This window comes from Ochotona curzoniae, unplaced genomic scaffold, assembly GCF_017591425.1.
Source record: "Ochotona curzoniae isolate NIBS_2020 unplaced genomic scaffold, NIBS_Ocur_1.0 scaffold_4701, whole genome shotgun sequence".
In the NCBI taxonomy this organism is placed as follows: Eukaryota; Metazoa; Chordata; class Mammalia; order Lagomorpha; family Ochotonidae; genus Ochotona; species Ochotona curzoniae.
The window spans coordinates 41,461,164-41,481,854 of record NW_024467122.1 but is presented as its reverse complement, the minus strand read 5'-3'; the positions used below and the strand labels follow the sequence as shown (position 1 = coordinate 41,481,854).

At 57.8% G+C, this 20,691-nt stretch overlaps 1 protein-coding gene across 1 annotated transcript; it reads left to right on the top strand.

Moving 5' to 3' along the window:
• Positions 1-210: 210 nt before the first annotated feature.
• ARHGEF40 (Rho guanine nucleotide exchange factor 40) lies at positions 211-20,466 on the top strand. Its single transcript, XM_040968402.1, has 24 exons — positions 211-262; positions 417-565; positions 2,952-3,149; positions 3,803-5,087; positions 5,169-5,327; positions 5,476-5,596; positions 6,120-6,216; positions 6,310-6,390; positions 6,521-6,637; positions 7,492-7,587; positions 7,674-7,789; positions 8,167-8,293; positions 12,020-12,142; positions 12,221-12,358; positions 12,791-13,404; positions 13,570-13,804; positions 14,033-14,119; positions 14,617-14,832; positions 15,389-15,559; positions 16,835-17,012; positions 18,971-19,075; positions 19,327-19,470; positions 19,950-20,080; positions 20,425-20,466. The coding sequence occupies exons 1-24, from the start codon at positions 211-213 to the stop codon at positions 20,464-20,466; spliced, it is 4,782 nt and encodes a 1,593-aa protein (XP_040824336.1).
• Positions 20,467-20,691: the final 225 nt, after the last annotated feature.

The following is a 20,691-nucleotide window of genomic DNA, read 5'->3' as shown; positions in this document are numbered from 1 at the left end:
TTGGCTGGAGTGAGGACCTGGGGATCCCCAAGTCAGATCCCGTCAAAGTCTGGCAGCCCAGCAGTGCGGAGCGTCCCCAGGGAGTTAGAGCCTGGACCCTTCCCGCCCTGGACAAACAACCCCTATCCTGGGCAGGAGCCGCGGGGCAGGGGGGTGCAATGCGCGCACGCCCCGCGTGGAAGCCGAACCCATCCCGCCCTGAGCCTGGCGATGGCGGGAAAAGAGGGGCGTCCACGGCCCGCGGGAGGAGTGGGCTCCGAGGGTGAGGGTCCGGGCTGCCCACGGGAGGGCGGGGCGCCGAAGGCCGAGAGGTGTCGGGTGAGCCGGGCCGATTGGCTGCGGCGGCGGCGGGGTCCCGCGCCGAGGAGGGGGCGGCGCCCGAGGGCGGGCCGGCCGTCTGGGCCCTCCCTGGCGAGGCCCCGCGGCCCGGGAGCCCGAGCGGCCACCGCGGCCGGAGCTGTCCCCCCGCCAGAGCCGGCCAGACGCGAGCGGCGGGAGGGAGGCGGCGGCGCCCGGCCCCGCCCGGCCGCCCGAGCGTCGGACGCGGCCCCGGCGCCGAGCCATGGTGAGTCCCGCTCCGGGGGGCCCCGGCCCCGCGCCCCCCGCGCCGAGCAGCGCGCCTGCTGCCCCCCCCTCCCCCGCGCCTTTTCTTCCATCTGTCCGTCCTGCCCTGCTGTCCGGAGCTGTCCCCTCCGAGAACGGCCCTCAGTCTCGCTCTTTTCCTCCTCCTCACCTCCCCAGACCCTGGGTCTCCCCCTACTCCTTGAGCCACACGCCTTCCCCCGCTCTGCGCTGTCCAGACCTGTGCCTTTCTCTAGTGGCTATCCCCTCCCCATCTCGGTCTCAACTCCTTCCCCGCGGGAGACCCCTGCGGGTGGGTGGGTCCTGAAGCGGCCCGGCCTGGGGTCATGAGAACTGACCTGCCTGGAACCACCATTTTCCATCCCAGTCCCCAAGCTGGTGAGGGCAGGCCCACCCATCCGGCCCTGGGGGACCGGCCACAGCTGTGGCTTGGGCCGGGGCCAGGGATATGGCCAAAGAGGGAAATTCCCGCAGAGAAAAGGGATTGCCTTGGGGGGGTAATGGACAGATCGGAGAGAAGGGGGCGGCCCCACAGTGCCAGGGGGCAGACCCGAGGCTGAGGATGTCAGGGAGAGAAAAGCGCCACAAGACCAGGAACCCAAGTGCTGCTCGGGAGCACTCCGGCTGCAGACGGCTGGGAGCGCGGCCGGGAGCTCCCTGCAGGCGGCGGCAGCCCAGGGTGCAGGCAGCCCACCCCTCCAGGACAACACGCCGCGCGGGGCACTTGGACTCCAGAAGTACTCTCCGAAGGACCCCCTGCAAGAGTGGGCACTGCCAGGGAGGGTCGGGGTGCTGCGGCCGCTGGGGCGCTCGCTGCGGCGAGCCGAGGAGGTGGAGGAGAGGCTCTGCGTGCCAAGGGGAGCTCCCTCCTGGGAGTGGAGGAGGAGCAGAAGCACCACCCAGACCGCGGGTCGACCGAAGGAAGGGCACCCCCCCGGCAGAAAGGTCGGAGCGGAGAAGAAAGAGGAACTGGGCCAGGGAGAGCTGACTCAGTCTCTCTGGGCTCTTAGGTCCCGGCCGGCTGGGAGGCCGGGTCCCTGGGCCGCCTCCAGTCCCAGACCCCTCCTCCCCTCCTCCCCTCCTGCCGCTGCCGTTTCCTGTGGCTGCGACTCTGGCTCAGCCATGAGCTCACCGCCCCTAATGGGTTGCAGCTGCCTGGCTGCTCCAGCTCCAGCTTTCCACCCCCACCCCCTCCTCCCGGCCTTGGAGCCGACCATGGCCCTCCAGGTCTCACCCCACCTCCTCCCGCCGCCCACGCGCGCTCCGGGGAACACTGAGGGGGTCTGTGTGCTCACCCACACACTTTGGGCCGGGATTGTGCGCTGGTTCCTTGCATGCCAGCCGCTGGAATGGCTGCCCTGGGCTGTGCAGAGCCGCGGGGACGAGCGGGCCGCTTTGGAATAAAATATGCAGTTTTTGTCTGGGGCCTGGACGGGTGGAACGCGAGGTAAACACTGCACTGCACAACCCCCCCTTCGGTTTTACTGCAAAGGCACCTGGTGAAAGGCACTTCAAAGGCCGTCTTGTAAGAGAAAGAAGTTTGCAAAAGAATTGCCCGAGGGCTGGAGATGGAAGCTGTGAGGTGAACGGTGTCCCATAGATTTGCATGGGGAGGCTAGTCTGGAAGAAGCCAGCCAAAGTCTTAGACACTGGCCGCAGGTCAAGGTTGGCAGAGAGATGCCCCCTGGAAGGTTTCGGCTCAGGCATATGGTGCAGGCTTCCTCCCCCACATGTTGCTTTTGTAACTTTTCCCTCTTTCAACTGCCCCCACCCAGTTCTTTGTAACCTAACGCCTCCCTCTCCCGCTCCAGGAATGAGTGATTATTTTAGAACCACTGGGGTAGAGGGGTGCTGGGAAAGAGCAGACACAGTCCCAGATGGTCTTCTGTCTTCCTGCTTCCTTCCCAGGGACCCACCCTAGGACAGAACCTACAGCGTCATGGCTACTTGGCTTGGTGCTCTCTGGAGGATGGGCCCTATGAGAGGGTCTTGTGTGGTGGCTATGGGAAGCCCCTCACCCTTCCAACCTCCTGGGCCAGCAGCTTAGTCTCTGGATGACCCAGGAGTGCAGAGAGCCAGTGGTAGGGCCACCATCATGGCCAGGCCCAGGGAATAGTTCCCGGCAGAGGCATCTACCACACACTGAGTGCTGTGCATCCTGACCTCCGGTCTGGCACCTTGGGCTCATTCAGGAACCATTTCCTGAGTGTACCATTGTACCCTGAGGCTCCCCTGGCACTACCATCCTCCTCCTCCCCCCCGCAGGGGAGTGGGGTGAGGACTCATGACCAGCAGCAAGCAGAGGAGCACTGGTGCCCTACTTGGGTGTTCTCTAGGAAGACCGTAGCCTTGGGTGTTGTGTCTCCCAGGAGCCTGAGCCAGTGGAAGACTGTGTGCAGAGCACCCTTGCTGCCCTGTACCCACCCTTTGAAGCAACGGCCCCCACCCTGTTGGGCCAGGTGTTCCAGGTGGTGGAGAGGACTTACCGGGAGGATGCGCTGAGGTATACCCTGGACTTCCTGGTTCCAGCCAAGCACCTACTTGCCAAGGTCCAGCAGGAAGCCTGTGTGAGTGGCCCTGCACCCCTGTTCTGTCTCCCCTCTGACCCACTTTCCTCACTTCAGAATCCAGCCAGGCTTACTAATCCCAGCCCCCATGGCAAAGCATCAGCCCCTAATACTACACATACACACCCCAACTCACTGAAGCTTCATTTGCTGACCAGCCCCCGTCAACTGATCCTCAGAAATACAACCACTCATAGTAACACACACACCCTGCAGCAACCACTGGCCACCAAGCATGCTGACCCTCAGACCCCATTCCAGGCACCTGAATACTCCTAGGACTTGGTCTCAGGACTCTGCCTCCCGCAGACATGGCTTAACAGAGACCTTTCACTTCTCACAGAACCACCTGCTCAAAAGTCTTTGATCTTCCTCCACCCCCGCCCTGTCCCATGCCACACCCCCCAGGCAATGGCACCTGCTGAAGGTTGTCTTCACAATGTTTCAGTTCTTAGCCTTCCACACATGCAATTAGCTTCCTGCCACCAGAAGGCTGAGCAGTCCCCATGTCTTCTCTGTCACATGAATATCTCAGGGTGACTCGTCCCTGTCCCCCTAGAATTGTCACCTACCAGGCAGAAAGCCAGTCCTGTCTGTCTCCTGCTGGTGTTGTCTGTAGAGGCCTGAGCGCAGCCTCCTGCCTTTCTCCCCAGGCCCAGTACAGTGGATTCCTCTTCTTCCACGAGGGCTGGCCACTCTGCCTGCACGAGCAGGTAGTGGTGCAGCTAGCAGCCCTCCCCTGGCAGCTACTGCGCCCAGGAGACTTCTACCTGCAAGTGGTGCCCGCAGCAGCCCAAGCACCCCGCCTGGCACTCAAGTGTCTGGCCCCAGGGGGTGGACGGGTGCAGGAGCTGCCTGTGCCTCATGAGGCCTGTGGCTACCTGTTCACACCTGAGTGGCTGCAAGGCATCAACAAGGACCGGCCAGCGGGTCGCCTCAGCACCTGCCTGCTGTCTGCACCCTCTGGGATTCAGCGGCTGCCCTGGGCCGAGCTCGTATGCCCGCGGTTTGTGCACAAGGAAGGACTCATGGTTGGACACAGGCCCAGCACATTGCCCCCAGAGCTGCCTTCTGGACCCCCAGGGCTCCCCAGCCCCCCACTACCTGAGGAAGCACTGGGCACCCGGAGTCCTGGAGATGGGCACAATGCCCCTGCGGAAGGACCGGAGGGCGAGTACGTGGAGCTGCTTGAGGTGACGCTGCCCACGCGGGGGAGTCCAGCAGATACCGAAGGCTCCGAGGGCCTCTCCAGGACCAGGACTGTGCCTACTCGCAAGGGAGGCGGGGGCAAGGGCCGGCACCGGAGACACCGGGCCTGGATGCACCAGAACGGCCTGGGACTTGGGGACCAGGCTGGGGCACGACCACCCGGCGAAGGCAGCAGCACCAGTGTTTCCCCCAGATCTCCGCCTGGGGCAGAGGCTCCCCCCGAGGCAGCAGCTGGAGAAGTGCAGGAGCCTGCAGTGGCTGAGGCACTCGTGGAACCCTCTGAATCATGTGCCGTGGTACTTGGGGAGGCTGGGGGAGGAACAGGCCAGGGGGCGGAAGGAACGCCTGGGACCCCGCGGAGAACTGGCAAAGGCAACAGGAGAAAGAAGCGAGCTGCAGGCAGAGGGGCTCATGGCCGAGGTGGGGACAGTACACCGCTAAGCCCGGGAGACAAGGAAGACAACAGCCCGGGGGAAGCATGCACGACAAACCAGCGGGAGCCCCCAGAACAGGGGCCGGGCAAGGACGATCACAAAGGCTCTGGCAGGTCTGAATCAGAGTCGAAAGAGGAGCTCCAACCTGCAGATGACAAAGAGCCCCAGCCACCAGAAGTCCATAGGACTGAGGAAGAGGAAACCAGAGAGAAGGAGCAGGAGGGGTCAGGCTTGGTGTGCTTGGCAGGTAAGGGGGCCATGGGCAAGTGGGGGGCAATGAGGCCTATACCTAATGGTTTGCTAGAGGAGCTGAAGCAAGAAGCTAGACCCAGCTGCACTGGTGGCCCACAGCTCTCCTGTGTGTATATGTGCGTAGGCCCTGAGGAACTCCTGTCAGGTCCTGAACCACTGCCCTTGGAGCCCGTGCAGGAAGCAGAAGGGAACAGCATTCCAGAAGAGGCACCCCAGACCGCCACCTCTGATGACCCTGACATAGCTTGGAACTTGATGGCATCTGGCTTCCTCATGCTGACGGGTCAGTGGGCATCCTTGGGGGAAGGGTTGGGCAGTTGGGGAAGGAGGAGGAGCCGAGGTGGGCTCCAGGGAGAGAGGCAGTGGGAAAGGGAGAGAGGTAGCAGAGAACTGCTCCCAGCCAGGACAGCCTGGCCATTTTGTGTCTTCAGGAGGGGTGGACCAGAGTGGGCGAGCCCTGCTGACCATTACCCCACCGTGCCCTCCTGAGGAGCCCCCACCCTCCCAAGACACACTGGGCACTGCTCTCCGTTACCTGCACTCACTGCTCAGGTAACCACAGCCCCAGCCTGCCTTCCTTCCGGCCTTGCTGACCCTTCCCCTCCAGGTGACCACCTGCAGTGGTCTTCAGAACCAGCACTGTTGACTTTCAGCAGCCTAGCATGCTCCCTAGCTTAGCAGGACATTGTCTCATGCATTCAACAACTGTTGATGGAGCCCTGAGGACCTACTAGGTGCCATGCTGCAGGCTGGCATTGAATCCACATCTTTCCAGAGCACAGAAGCCTTGACTTTCCTAACCTGGCTTCCTTGAACAATCCAACAACCCAGACTCCTTGTTGTTAAGTCCCTGCCCCTTGGACACACACTCAGGTTTGGCCCTGTCCCTTCGCTCTGCATATATACCAAAAACTAACTTCTCACTGTGACAGTTACTCCTGAAACCAGAGTGTGTGCCTGTGCCCTCTCCTTTCTGCCGCCACAGCAGGTGCATGTGCGCACACGTGCACACACACATACGTTCATACATACACACTCTGCAGCCCCCCTTCCTTGGTTGTTCCTGCTCCCACAGGCCCGATCTGCAGAGACTGGGGTTGTGTGTCCTGCTGGACCTTCGCAGGGCACCCCTGCTGCCTCCAGCACTTGCTCCTGTCCTGAGTCAGCTTCAGGTAACCAAGCTCAGAGACAAGTGCTGCCTTGCCATCTTTCCTGGTTACCCGATGGCCCACAGGTTGAGGGCTGTTTTCCTTACCCCTCTGCAGGACACAGGAGACCCTCCCCTCATTCAGCAGCTGCTGATTCTCATACATGATGATGCTCCCGTTGAACTTGGTGGATTTCAGGTTTGAGTCTCATTTTTGCCTAGTTCTCTTCATCAACAGTGGACAGATGGAAGGGCCGGAGGTCTGGGCTGGTCTTTGGATCCTTGAGCAGCCAGGCAGAACTCTCCTTCCTGCCTTTGCCTGTCTGCAGGGTGCTGAGTTGCTGTCAGAGAGTGAGCTGAAAAGAGTGGCCAGGCCAGAAGAGCTCCAGTGGGAGTTAGGAGGTCACAGGGACACCTCTCCCAGCCACTGGGCAGAGATACATCAGGTAAGCTTCCCTCTCCACCTGTGTCCCACACTAGGACACTGGGAGCCAGGGATGACCCATCTGAGGACATGCTGGGAGAGAAGTGGACTGGGGATGTGATCATGGAATTGGAGACAAAATGCTTTCCATTCCATTCAGCAAGTATCTATGACTCGCAAGCCATCAGCTAAACACTGAGCACTGTGCCACTGGCTGTTTCAGAAGATAAGAGGAACAGGTCAAGCAAATTCTAAACATGATGCTGTGTAAAGTGTGATTTTTTTTTTATTTTGATGGAAGACACCTCATGAAGTAAGCAGAGTGGAAGGTGACATCATTGATTTCTGGAAATCCCCGAGGGACAGGCAGACTGCCTTCTGGTTTTCCGTGACCTTGACAAGCCCTTTTACTTCACTCTGGAAACATGCCAACATGCAGGCTTGGGATCCTCATCTGCAAAGCACAGCATCATGCCAAGCTCTGCAAAGGTTCTGTCAATACTTTTGTCCCAGGAGTTGTTTAAGTGCTCTGAACTCAAGAAGAGAGGAACAAATCTGGTCTGGGCTGAGTATGGATCAAGGGTCTGTTACGTGGTCTCTAGATTACACATTGGAGGGGAAGTGGCCTTGCACAGGCAGGAAGGAGGAGATGAGATTAGGATACACCATGGAGAAAAAGGGACTGACATGCAATAAACTGTACAAGGCACCTGGTGATACCACCTCTTTACCCACCAAAAACTCCTGGCTGATCCCCACCCAACTGCTGAGGAAACTGAGCATTCAGGAGTATTTCTGGACCTGCCCAACATCCTACAGACCTCCTCTGTAGAAGTTTCAGGTCCTTATCATACTTTCCCTGTTGGTGACTTTTAGGAAGTGGCAAGACTGTGCCACCTGTGCAAGGGTGTGCTCGCCTCCATTCGGCAGGCCATTGAGGAGCTAGAAGAAGCCAAGGAGCCAGAGGGAGAGGTATGATGCAATGTGGGAAGTGGGGGATGCCACAGGGCTGGGGGCACCTGGCAGAACCCACATGTCCACCACTGCCTATTCCGTAGGAGGCAGTGGGGATGCCCAAGCCCCTGCAGAAGGTGCTGGCAGATCCACGGCTGGCAATACTGCAGAGGGACGGTGGAGCCATCCTGATGAGGCTGCGCTCTACCCACAGCTGCAAGTATGAGGGATGAGTGGTGTGCAGAGTGGGAGGGATGGGAAAGGAAGATGGGGACACAGACGAGGGCTGCTCATCAGCCAGCGCTGTCAGGGCAGCCTTGCTGCATGGGCATCTGGCACAATATCATGCTTTGCCTCTTTCCACATCCCTCCCCCGACCCTGCGTGCTAGTTACAAATGCAAATGAGAATTCCAAAGATTGGAAATGTCATGTCACTTGGCCAAGGTCAGTGGGGACATGGAAGACTTAGGATTCAAATCCAGACCATAATCTGGTCATTCAAGTCACACCTCCCCACATGCTTGCATGCTTTGGAGGCAATGTGAGGATAACAGATTACAACTAAGGCAAAGGCTCCTTTCCCCCTCCTTCTGCAGGCTGGAGGGTCCTGGCCCAGCCACACTGTATCAGGAAGTGGATGAGGCCATTCACCAGCTTGTACGCCTCTCCAACCTGCATGTGCAGCAGCAGGAGCAGCGGCAACGTGTGCACCGACTGCGGGAGGTGAGCCAGCACCCCACCCCCTGCTACTTCTTCCTCAGCTTAGGAGTCTGGCCTCCTGCACACTCTTTCTATATAATTTTCTTTTTACTATTATTTACATAGTTGGAAGGGATACACGTCCATGTGGATCTCTGATTAGGATAGGGAGGTCAGGTACAGAGGAAGGTGGGTGAGACAAATGTTTCCCCCTTTTTTTTTTTTCCTCTGTATGGGAGGGAAAGAGGGGCACCCCTTGCTGTCACACTGCATCAGCATACTGGGGATGAGGAGTGGTCCGTTGATGACATCAGAGACCCCAAAGTGGGGTAGAGTATTCCAAGGGTGTTACCTGAGTGGCTTTGATAATTCTGAGATGACATTGGCTTTGTTGCACTGTTACACCAGGGTTATGAAAATCTTTTCAAGGTCTGCTGGCTGACCAAGTCCACCTGAGTGCATCCGCAGGCCTAGGAACATGTGTCAAAGCTTGGTCAGAAGAGTGCTCCAACCTGTTCTGTTCCATCCTCTGAATGAGGCGCTTGATATCTTCTGCTGGCCTAGATAATGTGGGGGTGTCACGTCCCCTGTGTGCATCTGGGAATGCTGTCCACTGTGCAGGCATCAACAACTGAGGAGGCCTATTCCTAATACATGTACTCTAAGCTCAGGCCACATATATTCTGATTTTCCTGTAGCTCAGGTTTGAGTCAGCTATACAGCAGTGCCAACGGAGCCTTGGTTGATCTCAGATAGCCAGTACCCCACCATTCCTGCTGGCAGCTATGCCACACATCTGTCTCGGCAGCATGCGATGTGCCCCTGCCACGTGGAATCTTCCTTGCCTGACATGACATGACTTGATCATTGTGTGCATCAGCCAATGCAGGGTCAGGTTTGGTCCATCCAGCAGGGGAGTGCCCACAGTCCCTCTACCAGGCCCACTCCCACCCCAGATCTTGTGCCTGCCAGAGGGTACTGCAGTCCAGTCTGACGTAACTCACACCCAGTCCTGGCACTTGCCAGCTGGTGCTATAGCCTAACCCAGCTGAACCACACTCACTCTGGCTCTTGTGTGTGCTAGTAAGTACAGCATCCTAGCCCTGCCTGGCCCATCCCCAGACTGGCTTGCCCCCTGACCCAGCTCTCATGCAGCTGGAAGCAGCAGCCCAACAAAGGAGTCCTCAAAGTTCCCCTACCAAGCCCTTTCCCAGCCCCAGGTCCTGTGCATGTCATCAGGTACTATAGCCTAGTCTGAGATGACTCACCCCCCAGACTGCATTCACCAGTAGATACTATAGTCTGGCCCAACCTGGTCCATCCTCAGCCCTCATGTGAACTGACAGGTGTTGAAGTCCAACTTGACCTGGCAGTGCCCCATCCTAGCTCATACCAGTGTGTGCTGTGGACTGGCCCAGCCCATTTCACCCTGAGACCTGATTCACACATATGTCAATGAATACTGCAACCCAATGTGGCCTGGCCTGCCCCAGCCCCACCTCATGTGCTCACTAGTGGGAGCTGCAACCTAGCAGAGGAGATCGCTAAGTTCCCCTGTCAGGCTGCTCCCAGCACTGGATCTCACATGTGCCTGCAGGTGCTGCAGCCCGGTCTGACAAGGCTGGCACCTAGTCCTGATACTGGCAGGTACTACAATCTATTTCAGCCTGTCCAACACCCATTCTGTCTCTTGCCAGCATCAGCAGGTCCTGCAGCCTAGCCCAGTCTGGCCTGCCACCCATACCCTGCCAACAGAGGCCTTGCCCAGCCCAGTCTACCCCAAGTCCCAGCTGTCAGGCTCACCAGTGGGAGCATGGGAGTTCCCCAAGTTTCCCTACAGGCACATTCCCAGTCCTGGATCTTGCACATGCTGGTGAGTGCTTCAACCTAGCCTGGCATGGCCCACCCATGGTCTCAGATCTTGCTGGTGGGTATTACACCCACACCCTGCCCTAGATCTCATGTGTGCCAGGGGATGCTGAGGCCTAGCCCAGCCAAGCCTGTCCCTAGACCCAGCCCACACAGACGCTGATGCTGATGAGTGCTATAGCCTGGCCTGGCTTGGCCCTCTCCCAGCTTCCCACTTTTGTACTCCCAGGGGAAGGAACCCCAAAGTCCCCTATCAGGCCTGCTTCTAGCCCCACATCTCATCCATGCTGGCAGGTGCTGCAACCCTCTTGGCATGGTCTGCCCTCAGAGCTAGCCTTTGTATGTGCTAGAGAATGCTGCAGCCCTGCCTTCTTCCAGCCCCAATTCCCACAAATGTCAGGTGGGTTCCACAGTCCAGCCTGGCTTGGCCAGTCACCACCCCCACCCTCTAGCTCTTCATGCAAACTGACAGGTGCTGTAATCCCACAGAAGTGAGCCCACAATTCTCTTAGAGAATCTGGCCCCAGATCCTGTTCTTTTGCATCCTAGTGAGTATTGTTGTCCAACCTGACATGGCTCAACTCTGTTCTAATACTTGCAAGTGGGTACTGTGGCCTAACCCAGCTAAGCGTATCCCCAGGCCCAGTTTTCTTTTCAAGCCAAGCTATTTTTTTTTTAGATTTTTTTTTTTAATTGGAAAGTCAGATTTATAGATAGATGGAGAGACAGAAACATCTTCTATCCACTGATTCACTCCCTAAGGCCCGGAATGCCAGCCTGTTATTATCTGTTTTTCTCCCAGCAGTGTAATGCCTAGGTATAAGGCAACCTGGGCAGTTGCCTAAGGCTGAAGATCCCCTGCATACTATTTTGCACTGAAACTATGTCCTGGCCCACCCATCCCTCTCTCCTTGCCTCCCCTGCAGTGGCTCATGGATTTATCCAGGGCGTGGGGCCATCTCAGCAGGAGAGGTAGGAAGCCAGGTCTTCCCCTCCTCTGCTTCTTACACTTGATAAAATTTCCTTAAAGACTGTGAGAGATATGCAGGTGCCCCCCGGGGGGGGGGGCGGTTCTGGAAGGAGCTGAATGACTGGAGTGCCTACTTGCTTAGCTTGAGAGCAATCAGTGTCGGTTTTCGCCAATTCTAACTACACAAGCACAGGTGCTTCTTCAACACCTTATCTGCTATCACTCTGCATCAGCAGCTGGGGAGTCCCACCTGCCTCCACCTAGGATGGATAGGATCCTGGAAGCCCCCAAGTGGGACCCCTGACTCCCCCGTGAGGAAGGTTCAGAGACGGGCTGCCTTCTCTGAACCGTAACTTCTCTCCTGAGGTTAAGAACCCCACAACAATCTTCATTCTACAGTAGATGGGGTGAGGGAGGTCTTTGAAAGTCACACATGCTCCTTACTCAATGACCCTCACCCTCCAGGGATAGCCATGGAACTCTAACCCACCTTCCTCTGTGTTCCACGTGTTCCAGCTCATCTCTTTCTCTGGTGCTTTTTTTTTTTTTCCTTAAGGATTTATGTATTTGAAAAGCAAAGTTAAGAGAGGGACAGGAAGGGAGAGACCTTTCATTCACTGGTTCACTCTGCAAATGAACACAACAGCCAGAACTGAGTCAGTCTGAAACCAGGAGCTTCTTCCGGGTGTCTCATGTAGGTGCAGAGACCCAAGGACTTGAGCTATGCTCCACTGCTTTCCCAGGCACATCAGCCGGGAGCTAGATTGCTAATGTAACAGCTGGGACTAGCATCAGGGCCTAGAGAGGATGCCAGCATCGCAGGCAGTGGCTTTAACTACTTTGTCACCACACTGGGGCCTGGAGCTCAGCCTTCCCACTACTCAGTCTCCTCCTCATTCACTGTCCACCAGGTGATGCAGTGGCTCTCGGGCCCTGGGGAGGAGCAGCTGGCCAGCTTTGCCATGCCTGGGGACTCCCTGAATGCTTTGCAGGAGACGGAGCTGCGATTCCGGGCTTTCAGCTCTGAGGCCCAGGTGAGCTGGGGAGCGGGGAGGACAGGGGCGGACTGGCCATGAGAGAGGCCTGTGTCTAGCATAGCCTCCCTCGCCTAGGAGCGCCTGGCCCAGGCACGGGAGGCTGCGGAGGAAGACGCTGCTTCCCAGAAGGTCCTGGATGTCTTTGAGCAGCGGCTGGAGCAGGTTGAGAGCGGGCTCCATCGGGCCCTGCGGCTCCAGCGCTTCTTCCAGCAGGTGCGTGCAGAGCCTCTGCCTTCTGCAACCCTTCCCTTCCTCTCTTCCACCTGGAGCAGCTGAGCAGCCCCTTGCTAAGAGTCCTTGGCTGTGGCTCAGCTCTGCCCCCTACCTGCAGAATGACCTAGGACAAGCTCTGCTTGTGCCTCTGTAGCAGAGATTGAGACAATCTGTGAGAGGGCTCAGATGCCTGCCCTTCCCCTGCCCCTCGGGATTCCCATTAGCTGCTTCTTTCTGAGTCCCGTGTCACCATATCAATTCCAGGCAACATGCTTACTGAGACAGGGGACACTGGGGAAAGAGAGGGTGACCCGCATTGGGATGCTGTCCAGTCAGAGAAAGGAGCTGCTAGGGAGCCACATTTAGAAGCAGCCTCAGGCCCTCACCTTCTCTCTCTCTTTCTCTCCCTCTCCAACCCTCCTGGCATTGCAGGCACACGAGTGGGTGGATGAGGGCTCTGCAAGATTGGCAGGAGCAGGGCCAGGTCGAGAGGCTGTGCTGGCAGCCCTGGCCTTGCGGCGGGCCCCAGAGCCCAGCGCTGGCACATTCCAAGAGATGCGAGCCCTGGCCCTGGACCTGGGCAGCCCAGCAGCCCTGCGAGAGTGGGGCCGCTGCCGAGCTCGCTGCCAGGAGTTAGAGAGGAAGATTCAGCAACAGCTGGGAGAGGAGGCGAGTCCACGAGGCCACCGGCGCCGGCGGGCAGACAGTGTCAGCAGTGGAGGGGGCCAGCGGGGACCACACAGCCCCTCGCCCAGCCTCAGCTCCCTGTTGCTGCTCCCCGGTAGCCCGGGACCACGGGCAGCCCCATCTCATTGCTCCCTGGCCCCGTGTGGGGAGGACTCTACTGAGGAGTGCCCAGAGTTGGGCCTGGACACAGAGGGCAGGCCCCCAAGGGCTGTGCTAATCCGAGGCCTAGAGGTGACCAGCACTGAGGTGGTAGACAGGACGTGTTCTCCGCGGGAACATGTGCTGCTGGGCCGCGCCGGGGTCCCTGATGGGCCCTGGGGAGGAGGCACCCCTCGAATGGAGCGCAAGAGAAGCATCAGGTGAGAGCCGGATCCAGTAGGTGCCAAGAGGCACAGCTAGCCAATCCTCCCAGCAAGGGTGACAGGGAGGGGAGGGCGGAGTCTACCAGGGGTGGAGGCCGTGGCGCCCCCGGATGAGTGACACCTCCTCTGCCCTACCCGGCCCTGCCCGTGTTGCACCTGCAGCGCCCAGCAGCGTCTGGTGTCTGAACTGATCGCCTGTGAGCAGGAGTACGTGGCCCTATTGAGTGAGCCAGTGCCGCCGCCGGGACCCGAGTTGAGCCCCGAACTGCGGGCCACCTGGGCGACAGCGCTGAGTGTGCGGGAGAGGCTTCGCAGCTTCCACCGGACGCACTTCATGCGGGAGCTGCAGGGCTGTGCCGCCCACCCGCTGCGCATTGGCGCTTGCTTCCTTCGCCACGTAGGTGATCTATGCCACCCGCTTCCTGCGTGCCTGCTCTGCTGCACCCCCGCATGACCCACAGCCCTTAGGGCCACTACTCCCCCTGCACCCCAATCCCTTTCTTAGTGGGACACTCAGTGCTCCCTAGAGGCCTCTACCTCCTCTGGGCTGCAGTGAGGATGAGGAGGATTGCGGGTTGGAGGGAGGCCTTCTCAGGATGCCTCACCCCTTTTCCCTTCCTCTTAGGGGGACCAGTTTAGCCTGTATGCCCAGTACGTGAAGCAGCGGCACAAACTGGAGCAGGGCCTGGTGGCACTCAGCCCCCCAACCAAGGTAACCTTTCTCCAGGGTGAAGGAGTCTCAAGAACCCGCCCCCACCCAAAGCCCCAGGGTCAGGAGAAGGAAGGAGGGAAAGAAAGTTCTCCTGGGGGTGCCCAGTGCAGGCCCAAGAAGTGCTGGTGGCAGACAGGTGCTGCCAGGTGTGCCCTGGTCTGATGCACCTAAGGTACCCTTGGCAAGAGTTGGTTCCTCTGGGGGCCACTCTTTGCCAATGAAGACTATTCACAGAGTGCACTGGGTACCCAGAGATCACAGCATGAGAGGTGACCATGACTGTCACAGTGAAACACCAGACAATAGCTTGGGGATATGGCAAAGCAATTGCCATCTCCCACAGGCCCTCTTCGAGCTTGCTTTTCCAGCTATGGGGAGACAGCCTACAGCCTTCAGGCTTGATCTACGCCCAGAAGTCGCCCACAACTCCCCCCACCCCCAATATACACCACCAGCTAAGCCCCCATCGGCCTCATGTTTGTCTCTTCCCAACCTAGGGCTCCACAGAGGGTGGCCCTTGCCTGCCACGAGCCCTGCAGCAGCCCCTGGAGCAACTGGCTCAGTACACGCGGCTCCTGGAGGAGCTGCTGAGGGAGGCTGGGGCAGAGCCAAGCTCAGAGCGCCAGGCCCTGGGGGCTGCCATGCAGCTGCTCCGGGAACAAGAGGTGCGCGGCCGGGACCTCCTGGCCGTGGAGGCCGTGCGAGGCTGTGAGGTAAGGCCAAGGCCAGGGTGCCAGCCTCACTCCACCTGCCCACGTCTCCATGGGCAGATGTGGGGTGCCAGACCCATGGTCAGAGAGTCCCAGGCTCTGACTTCTAACTGCCCCAATGTCACCTGGGTCCCACCCACCTTCCCGTCTCTTCCTGTGCGCTCTGACCCTTCCCTAATTCCTAGCTTCCCCTGTCCACTTGTGCCTCTTCCCACATCTGAATACTTTTCTCTTCTCCCTCCAGGAGTAAGCCTATTTCTCTTCTCTCTCTCTCTCTCTCTCCCCCCCCTTGAGTTCTCTGCTGCTTCTCTTCCTGCATCCATAGCTTCCTCACATGGCTGTAAGCCCTGCTAGCAATGCCCCTCTCCAGGGTCAGGGCTCTGCGGTTGGGCCAGTGTGCTGTGTGCATGGTGCCTGCGATGACAGGTCACTTCATTATGGTCCCAGTGCATCCCTGATCTCCCTCCTCTGCCCGTGAACCAGTGCAGTTGGCCCCTGACCTCTGTGAAAGCCCACGCAGAGGGCCAGGGGGCCATGGACTTGCCCTGCCCTTCCCCAGGTAGATCTGAAGGAGCAGGGCCAGCTCTTGCATCGGGACCCCTTCACCGTCATCTGCGGCCGGAAGAAGAGCCTGCGCCACGTCTTCCTCTTTGAGCACCTCCTCCTGTTCAGCAAACTCAAGGGCCTGGAGGGTGGCTCCGAGACCTTCGTCTACAAACAAGCTTTTAAGGTGTGGGAACTACAGCTGGAAGGTGGGGTCACTGGGGAGGAAGTCTCCTTGAGAATTCAGGGCTGCCCTGGAAATGCAGCCCTAAGCTAGACTCAATCCCACCACGTTAGATTCTAACAGGACCAGGTGCAGGGGCAGGGCCCAGGAGGGGGAGGGGAGGGGAGAGGATGGAGGCCTTGCCACGGGCATTCCTCTTGTTCATGAACACGTAGCTGTGCACAGGACCTGTGCACTGTGGGGCTGGAAGTCTCTGGGGAGCAGCAGGAAAGATGCCATAGGTAAGGTGTTTCCAAAAAGTCGTAGAAAACAGGATTAAAAAATATGTTTTTGGATGCAAACCATTTTGAAAGCCGTGCATACAAGGAGTCTTCAAAAAGGTCTTGTGAAATGCACGTGATGAAAAACATGGATTTCAACATGTTTGCACTGAAAAATAACCATTTTCAAAAACACTAGGTATATTTATTTGAAAATCAGAGTCACAGATGGAGGGAGAGACGAGAAAGATTTCTATTCCTCTGCTGGTTCACTCCCCAAATGGCTGCAACTGCTGGGGCTCAGCCAGGCTGAAGCCAAGAGCCTAGAACTCCATCCAGGTCTCTGACATGGGTGCAGGGGCCCAAGCACCCAGGCCATCTTCCATTGCTTGTCCAGGCTATCAGCAGGGAGCTGAATTGAAAGTGGAGCAGTTAGAGCTCAAACAGGTGCCCATATAGAATGCTGGTGGCTTAACCCACTGCACTACAGCAGCAGCCTGTAAACTTATCCATCATCCCCTTTTTTCTTTTTTCTTTTTTTTTTTTTTTGGAATATCCTTATATATAACTCAACCTGAATAAACTAAAAAACCCAAGGAAAGAGAGAGGCTGGCTCTAGGGAAGTGGCTTTGGTGCCCAAATCCATGCCCCTAGCAATCTGTGATCCCCAGGCACAGAGTGTAGGATGACTACATGGTCTAGCCTTGGTGTCTCACGCTCAGTGCAGCTCCCCAAATGGGAACACAGCAGAGCTAGAGGCGTAGGAGCATGGGGGGTCTGCATCCTGTGTTGGGTTAGCTATGAGAAGCCTGAGGGCCACCTGCTTCGTGTCTCTGGGTTTCACCTCCACTTCTGCACACAGAGGCCAGGACAACTGAACAGACAGCACCTGATACATGGCAGGGAATGAGCACTTAGGCGCAGCAGCTGGGCACCAGGTTGAGAGCCAGGGCATGCCCACCTGGTGCCACCTAGGCAGGACCAGGCCGTCTCCACCTCTCCCCTCTGCCTCCCCCAGACCGCAGACATGGGGCTCACCGAAAACATCGGGGACAGCGGCCTCTGCTTTGAGCTGTGGTTCCGCCGGCGGCGTGCACGAGAGGCATACACCCTGCAGGCCACCTCACCGGAGGTCAAGCTCAAGTGGACCAGCTCTATTGCCCAGTTGCTGTGGAGACAGGCGGCCCACAACAAGGGTACCGGGGCAGGGCATGCTGGGCACCTGGGATGGTGGCAGGTGCTGGGGGGAGACGGGGCAGACGGGGGAGCCTGAGGAAGGAGGAGGACTTGCGAGGAGTGTCAAGGTGTAGCTTGAGAGATGACTGCTGAGACTAGGAGACTAGTCTTCCGGGGCTGCAGAAAAGCAGAGAGCTGTTTGACCTCAGGGAAGCTGGAGCGAACAGCTGGGCACGGGCAGGTGAGACAGCACGTGCTGGGCAGGATGAAGCACAGGTGCCATGACTTGCTCTGGGACATGAACTAGTTACTTGGTTGGTTTAGTTTCTGAGGTGTTTGTTGCAGGAGGGTGTAGGGGTTTTAATTTTTTAAAAAGTTTTATTTACTTTTATTGTAAAATCAGATATACAGAGAGGAGGAGAGACAGAGAGGAAGATCTTCCGTCTGATAATTCACTCCCCAAGTAGTTGACAGCTGGAGCTGTGCTGATCCAAAGCCAGGAGCCTTTTCTGGGTCTTCCATGCAGGTGCAGGGTGCCAAGGCCTTGAGCCATACTCTACTGCTTTCCCAGGCCACAAGCAAGCAGCTGGATGGAAAGCGGGGCAGCCAGGATTAGAAGTGGCACCCATATAGGATCCTGGCACGTTCAAGGAGAGAACTTTAACCACTAGGCTACCGTGCTTGGCCACCGTGCTGGGCCTGGGGTTTGAATTGTAATTATCTGAATTCTCCTTCTCTGAAGAACCAAATCATGACATCACAGTGTCACAGGGAGGATTCAATAAGGTAATATGCAAGGAAGCACTTCGTAGCTATTACCATGTGTGAGGTGTAAGGATTTAAAATATATCTATTTATTTATTTGAAAGAGTCCATCGTCCGTCCATCAATTCACTCCTCAGACAGCCGCAATGGCCAAGGCTGAGCCAGGAGGAGGCCAGGAATTCCATCTAGGTCCCTCGTGTGAGTGGCAGGGACCATCTCCCACTGCTCTCCCAAGCACATTAGCAGGGAGACTGATGGGGCGTTAGCATTCTGCTAGTGAACACTGGCATCCCGAGCAGCACCTTCACCTCTGTGCCACAACAATGCTCTCTGCACCTTTTTGTTAAAGGTTTCTTTCTTTTTCTCTTTAAGATATATTCATTTTTATTTGAGAGACAGATTTACCAAGAAAGAAGGAGAGAGAGAGACATACCTTCCATCTGCTAATTCACTCCCCCAAATGGCCACAGTGGCCGAGCTGGATTGATCTGAAGCCAGGAACCTCCTTTGGGTCTCCCATGTGGATGCAGGGACAAAAACTTGATCCATCCTCCACTGCTTTCCCGCGCCATAAGCAAGGGAGCTAGATCAACAATGGAGCAGTCAGGACATGAACCAGCATCCAAATAGGATACCGATGCCACAGGTGGAAGATAAGCTTGCTAAGCCACCACATGGGCCAATGATCTATTTCTTTGAAAAGCAGTGTGACAGGGAAAGAGAATGAAAGAGAGAAATCGCTCATCTGTTGCTTCACTTCCCAAAAGACGACAACAGCCAGGGCTGGGCCAGGCCAAAGACCCAGGAATTCCATCCAGAACTCCCATATGAACGGCAGGAACCTGAATACTTGGGCCAATACCTGTAGCCTTCTCAGGCGCATTGGCACGAGGCTGGGTTGGAAGCAACTAGCCAAGACAAGAACTGGCATGTTCCAGCATTGCAAACGGCAGCTTAGTGTGCTGCACCACCACTCCAGTCCTGCACAGTGCTCTTAACGCCCAAGATCAAGGGAGAAAGCAGGGTGCCATGTTAGGAGTTAGGCGTCTGGGAGGCTCCACGCATGGGATGCAGTGGATGGGAGGAAGCCATAGGGGGCTGTCCATATGCATGTCGACGACAGCAGAGGGATGGGAGGCAAGGTGGACTGGCATGGCGTGGGGTGCTCTGTGTGGCACAGGTAGGGGTTGCTCACAGGGTCCCTGTCCCCTAGAGCTCCGTGTGCAGCAGATGGTCTCCATGGGCATTGGGAACAAACCCTTCCTGGACATCAAAGCCCTGGGGGAGCGGACACTGAGTGCCCTGCTCACCGGAAGAGGTGAGCACTGTGGTGCTGGGGGAAATCCTCAGAAGCCAGGCCCTTGACCACAAGGGGCCTCGGCAATGGAGAAGTCTGGTGGACGGGAAAGGGAACAAATGGGCATCTCTTCCCCAGGATCCATGGGACTGACTGGGGTCCCTCCCTGGGGGGTGGGGAGGGGTGGACTGAGCACCATTCCAATGAGCCGGGAGAGCTCTCACACACCAGCACCCCACCCTACCCCACCCCAACCCCCCGACTCTCTGCAGCCGCCCGCACCCGGGCCTCGGTGGCCGTGTCATCCTTTGAGCATGCCGGCCCCTCCCTTCCCGGCCTCTCACCGGGAGCCTGCTCCCTGCCCGCCCGCGTCGAGGAGGAGGCCTGGGATCTGGACGTCAAGCACATTTCCCTGGGTGAGGCCCCTGGCCAGGGGTGGCTCCCACAGCTGGGGTCATCACGGCAGATGTTCAGGCTGCTTGCTGCTGAGCAATGCCTTTTTCTAGCCAAGGAGCCCAGTTGCCATGACAACTGTGTACAACCTCCCCACTGCTAAAGGAGCCTCCTGTCTGGTTGCTAGGGTGATGCTTATAGCAGCCTGTTGCTAAGAAGCACTTCCTCTGTACCTCTCTTTCTAGCTCTCCTTGGGTTTCCATGGAAACCATCTCAGCTCCCCGTTGTATCCTCCTGGTCCACCACCGTCTCTCCTTGTTTCCTGTCGCTTCCTCCCTGGTTGCTTTAACGATGCTGCTGACAGTTTCCTGCCTCTTGGTAGGGGGGTTCTCTTGCTACCCGGATTGCTATGAAGCTTGTTCTTCCCTGATGGAGCAGCTTGGCGCTTAAGGTCCCCCGAAAGGCATCCCGTACCCTGCTCTCATCCTAGCTTCCCCTCCAGCCCCAGAAACACTTGACTCTTCTGGAGATGTATCCCCAGGACCAAGACACAGCCCCAGCCTGCAGCCGCCCCACCCTGGGAGCGACACTCCCACCCTGGCCAGTGGCGGAATCTCAGGGCTGTCCCGGCAGGTAAGTGCCTGCGATGAGGCTGGGAATGGGTGACCCCCTTTGGTGACTTGCTGATGATTCAAGCAGAGAAGAGGTGGTGGAGGAAGAGTTGGGGTGCAGGGGACAAGCTGGAAGGGACCAGTGATGCTGTTCTTCCAGCGGAGCCTATAGTGGACTTACTGTCCCCAAGGCCAGAGGAGGGAGGAAACCTTTCACAGGCAGCACGCTGCTGGAGTGGATCAAAGGGGGAAAAGGCCAATGACCTGCCTGGAGTTGGGTTAGATTAGCAGAACTCAGGAAGTGGAGGGGCGGAGGGAAGGTAGTCAAAGTCTGTCAGCAAAGCAGCCACACCTTCTCTCCCTCAGTGTCACACCCGAGCCCTGAGTGACCCCACCACGCCTCTGTGACCTGGTAAGCCACCAGCAGCCCCCCTCTCCCTCTTCCCCGGCTTCCTCTCGCATGCACCTGCCTCCTCCTGCTCCCCTCCTCAGCCCTAGTGCTGGGGACTCCTTCCCTTTCCCAACCCTCCCCCCTCTCTCCTGGCAGCCCCTGTTCCCCGCACACTGTGGGCCAAAAAGGCAGCAGGACCCCAGGGCAGGCCGGAAGAGCCCACAACACCTTCTCTCTGCCGA

Coding starts and splice junctions, on each gene's coding strand:
- ARHGEF40 (XM_040968402.1), top strand. CDS start 211: ATGGCGGGAAAAGAGGGGCGTCCACGGCCCGCGGGAGGAGTGGGCTCC. Junction 6,638..7,491: donor ACTGGGCAGAGATACATCAG/GTAAGCTTCCCT, acceptor GGTGACTTTTAG/GAAGTGGCAAGACTGTGCCA. Junction 13,405..13,569: donor GAGCGCAAGAGAAGCATCAG/GTGAGAGCCGGA, acceptor TTGCACCTGCAG/CGCCCAGCAGCGTCTGGTGT.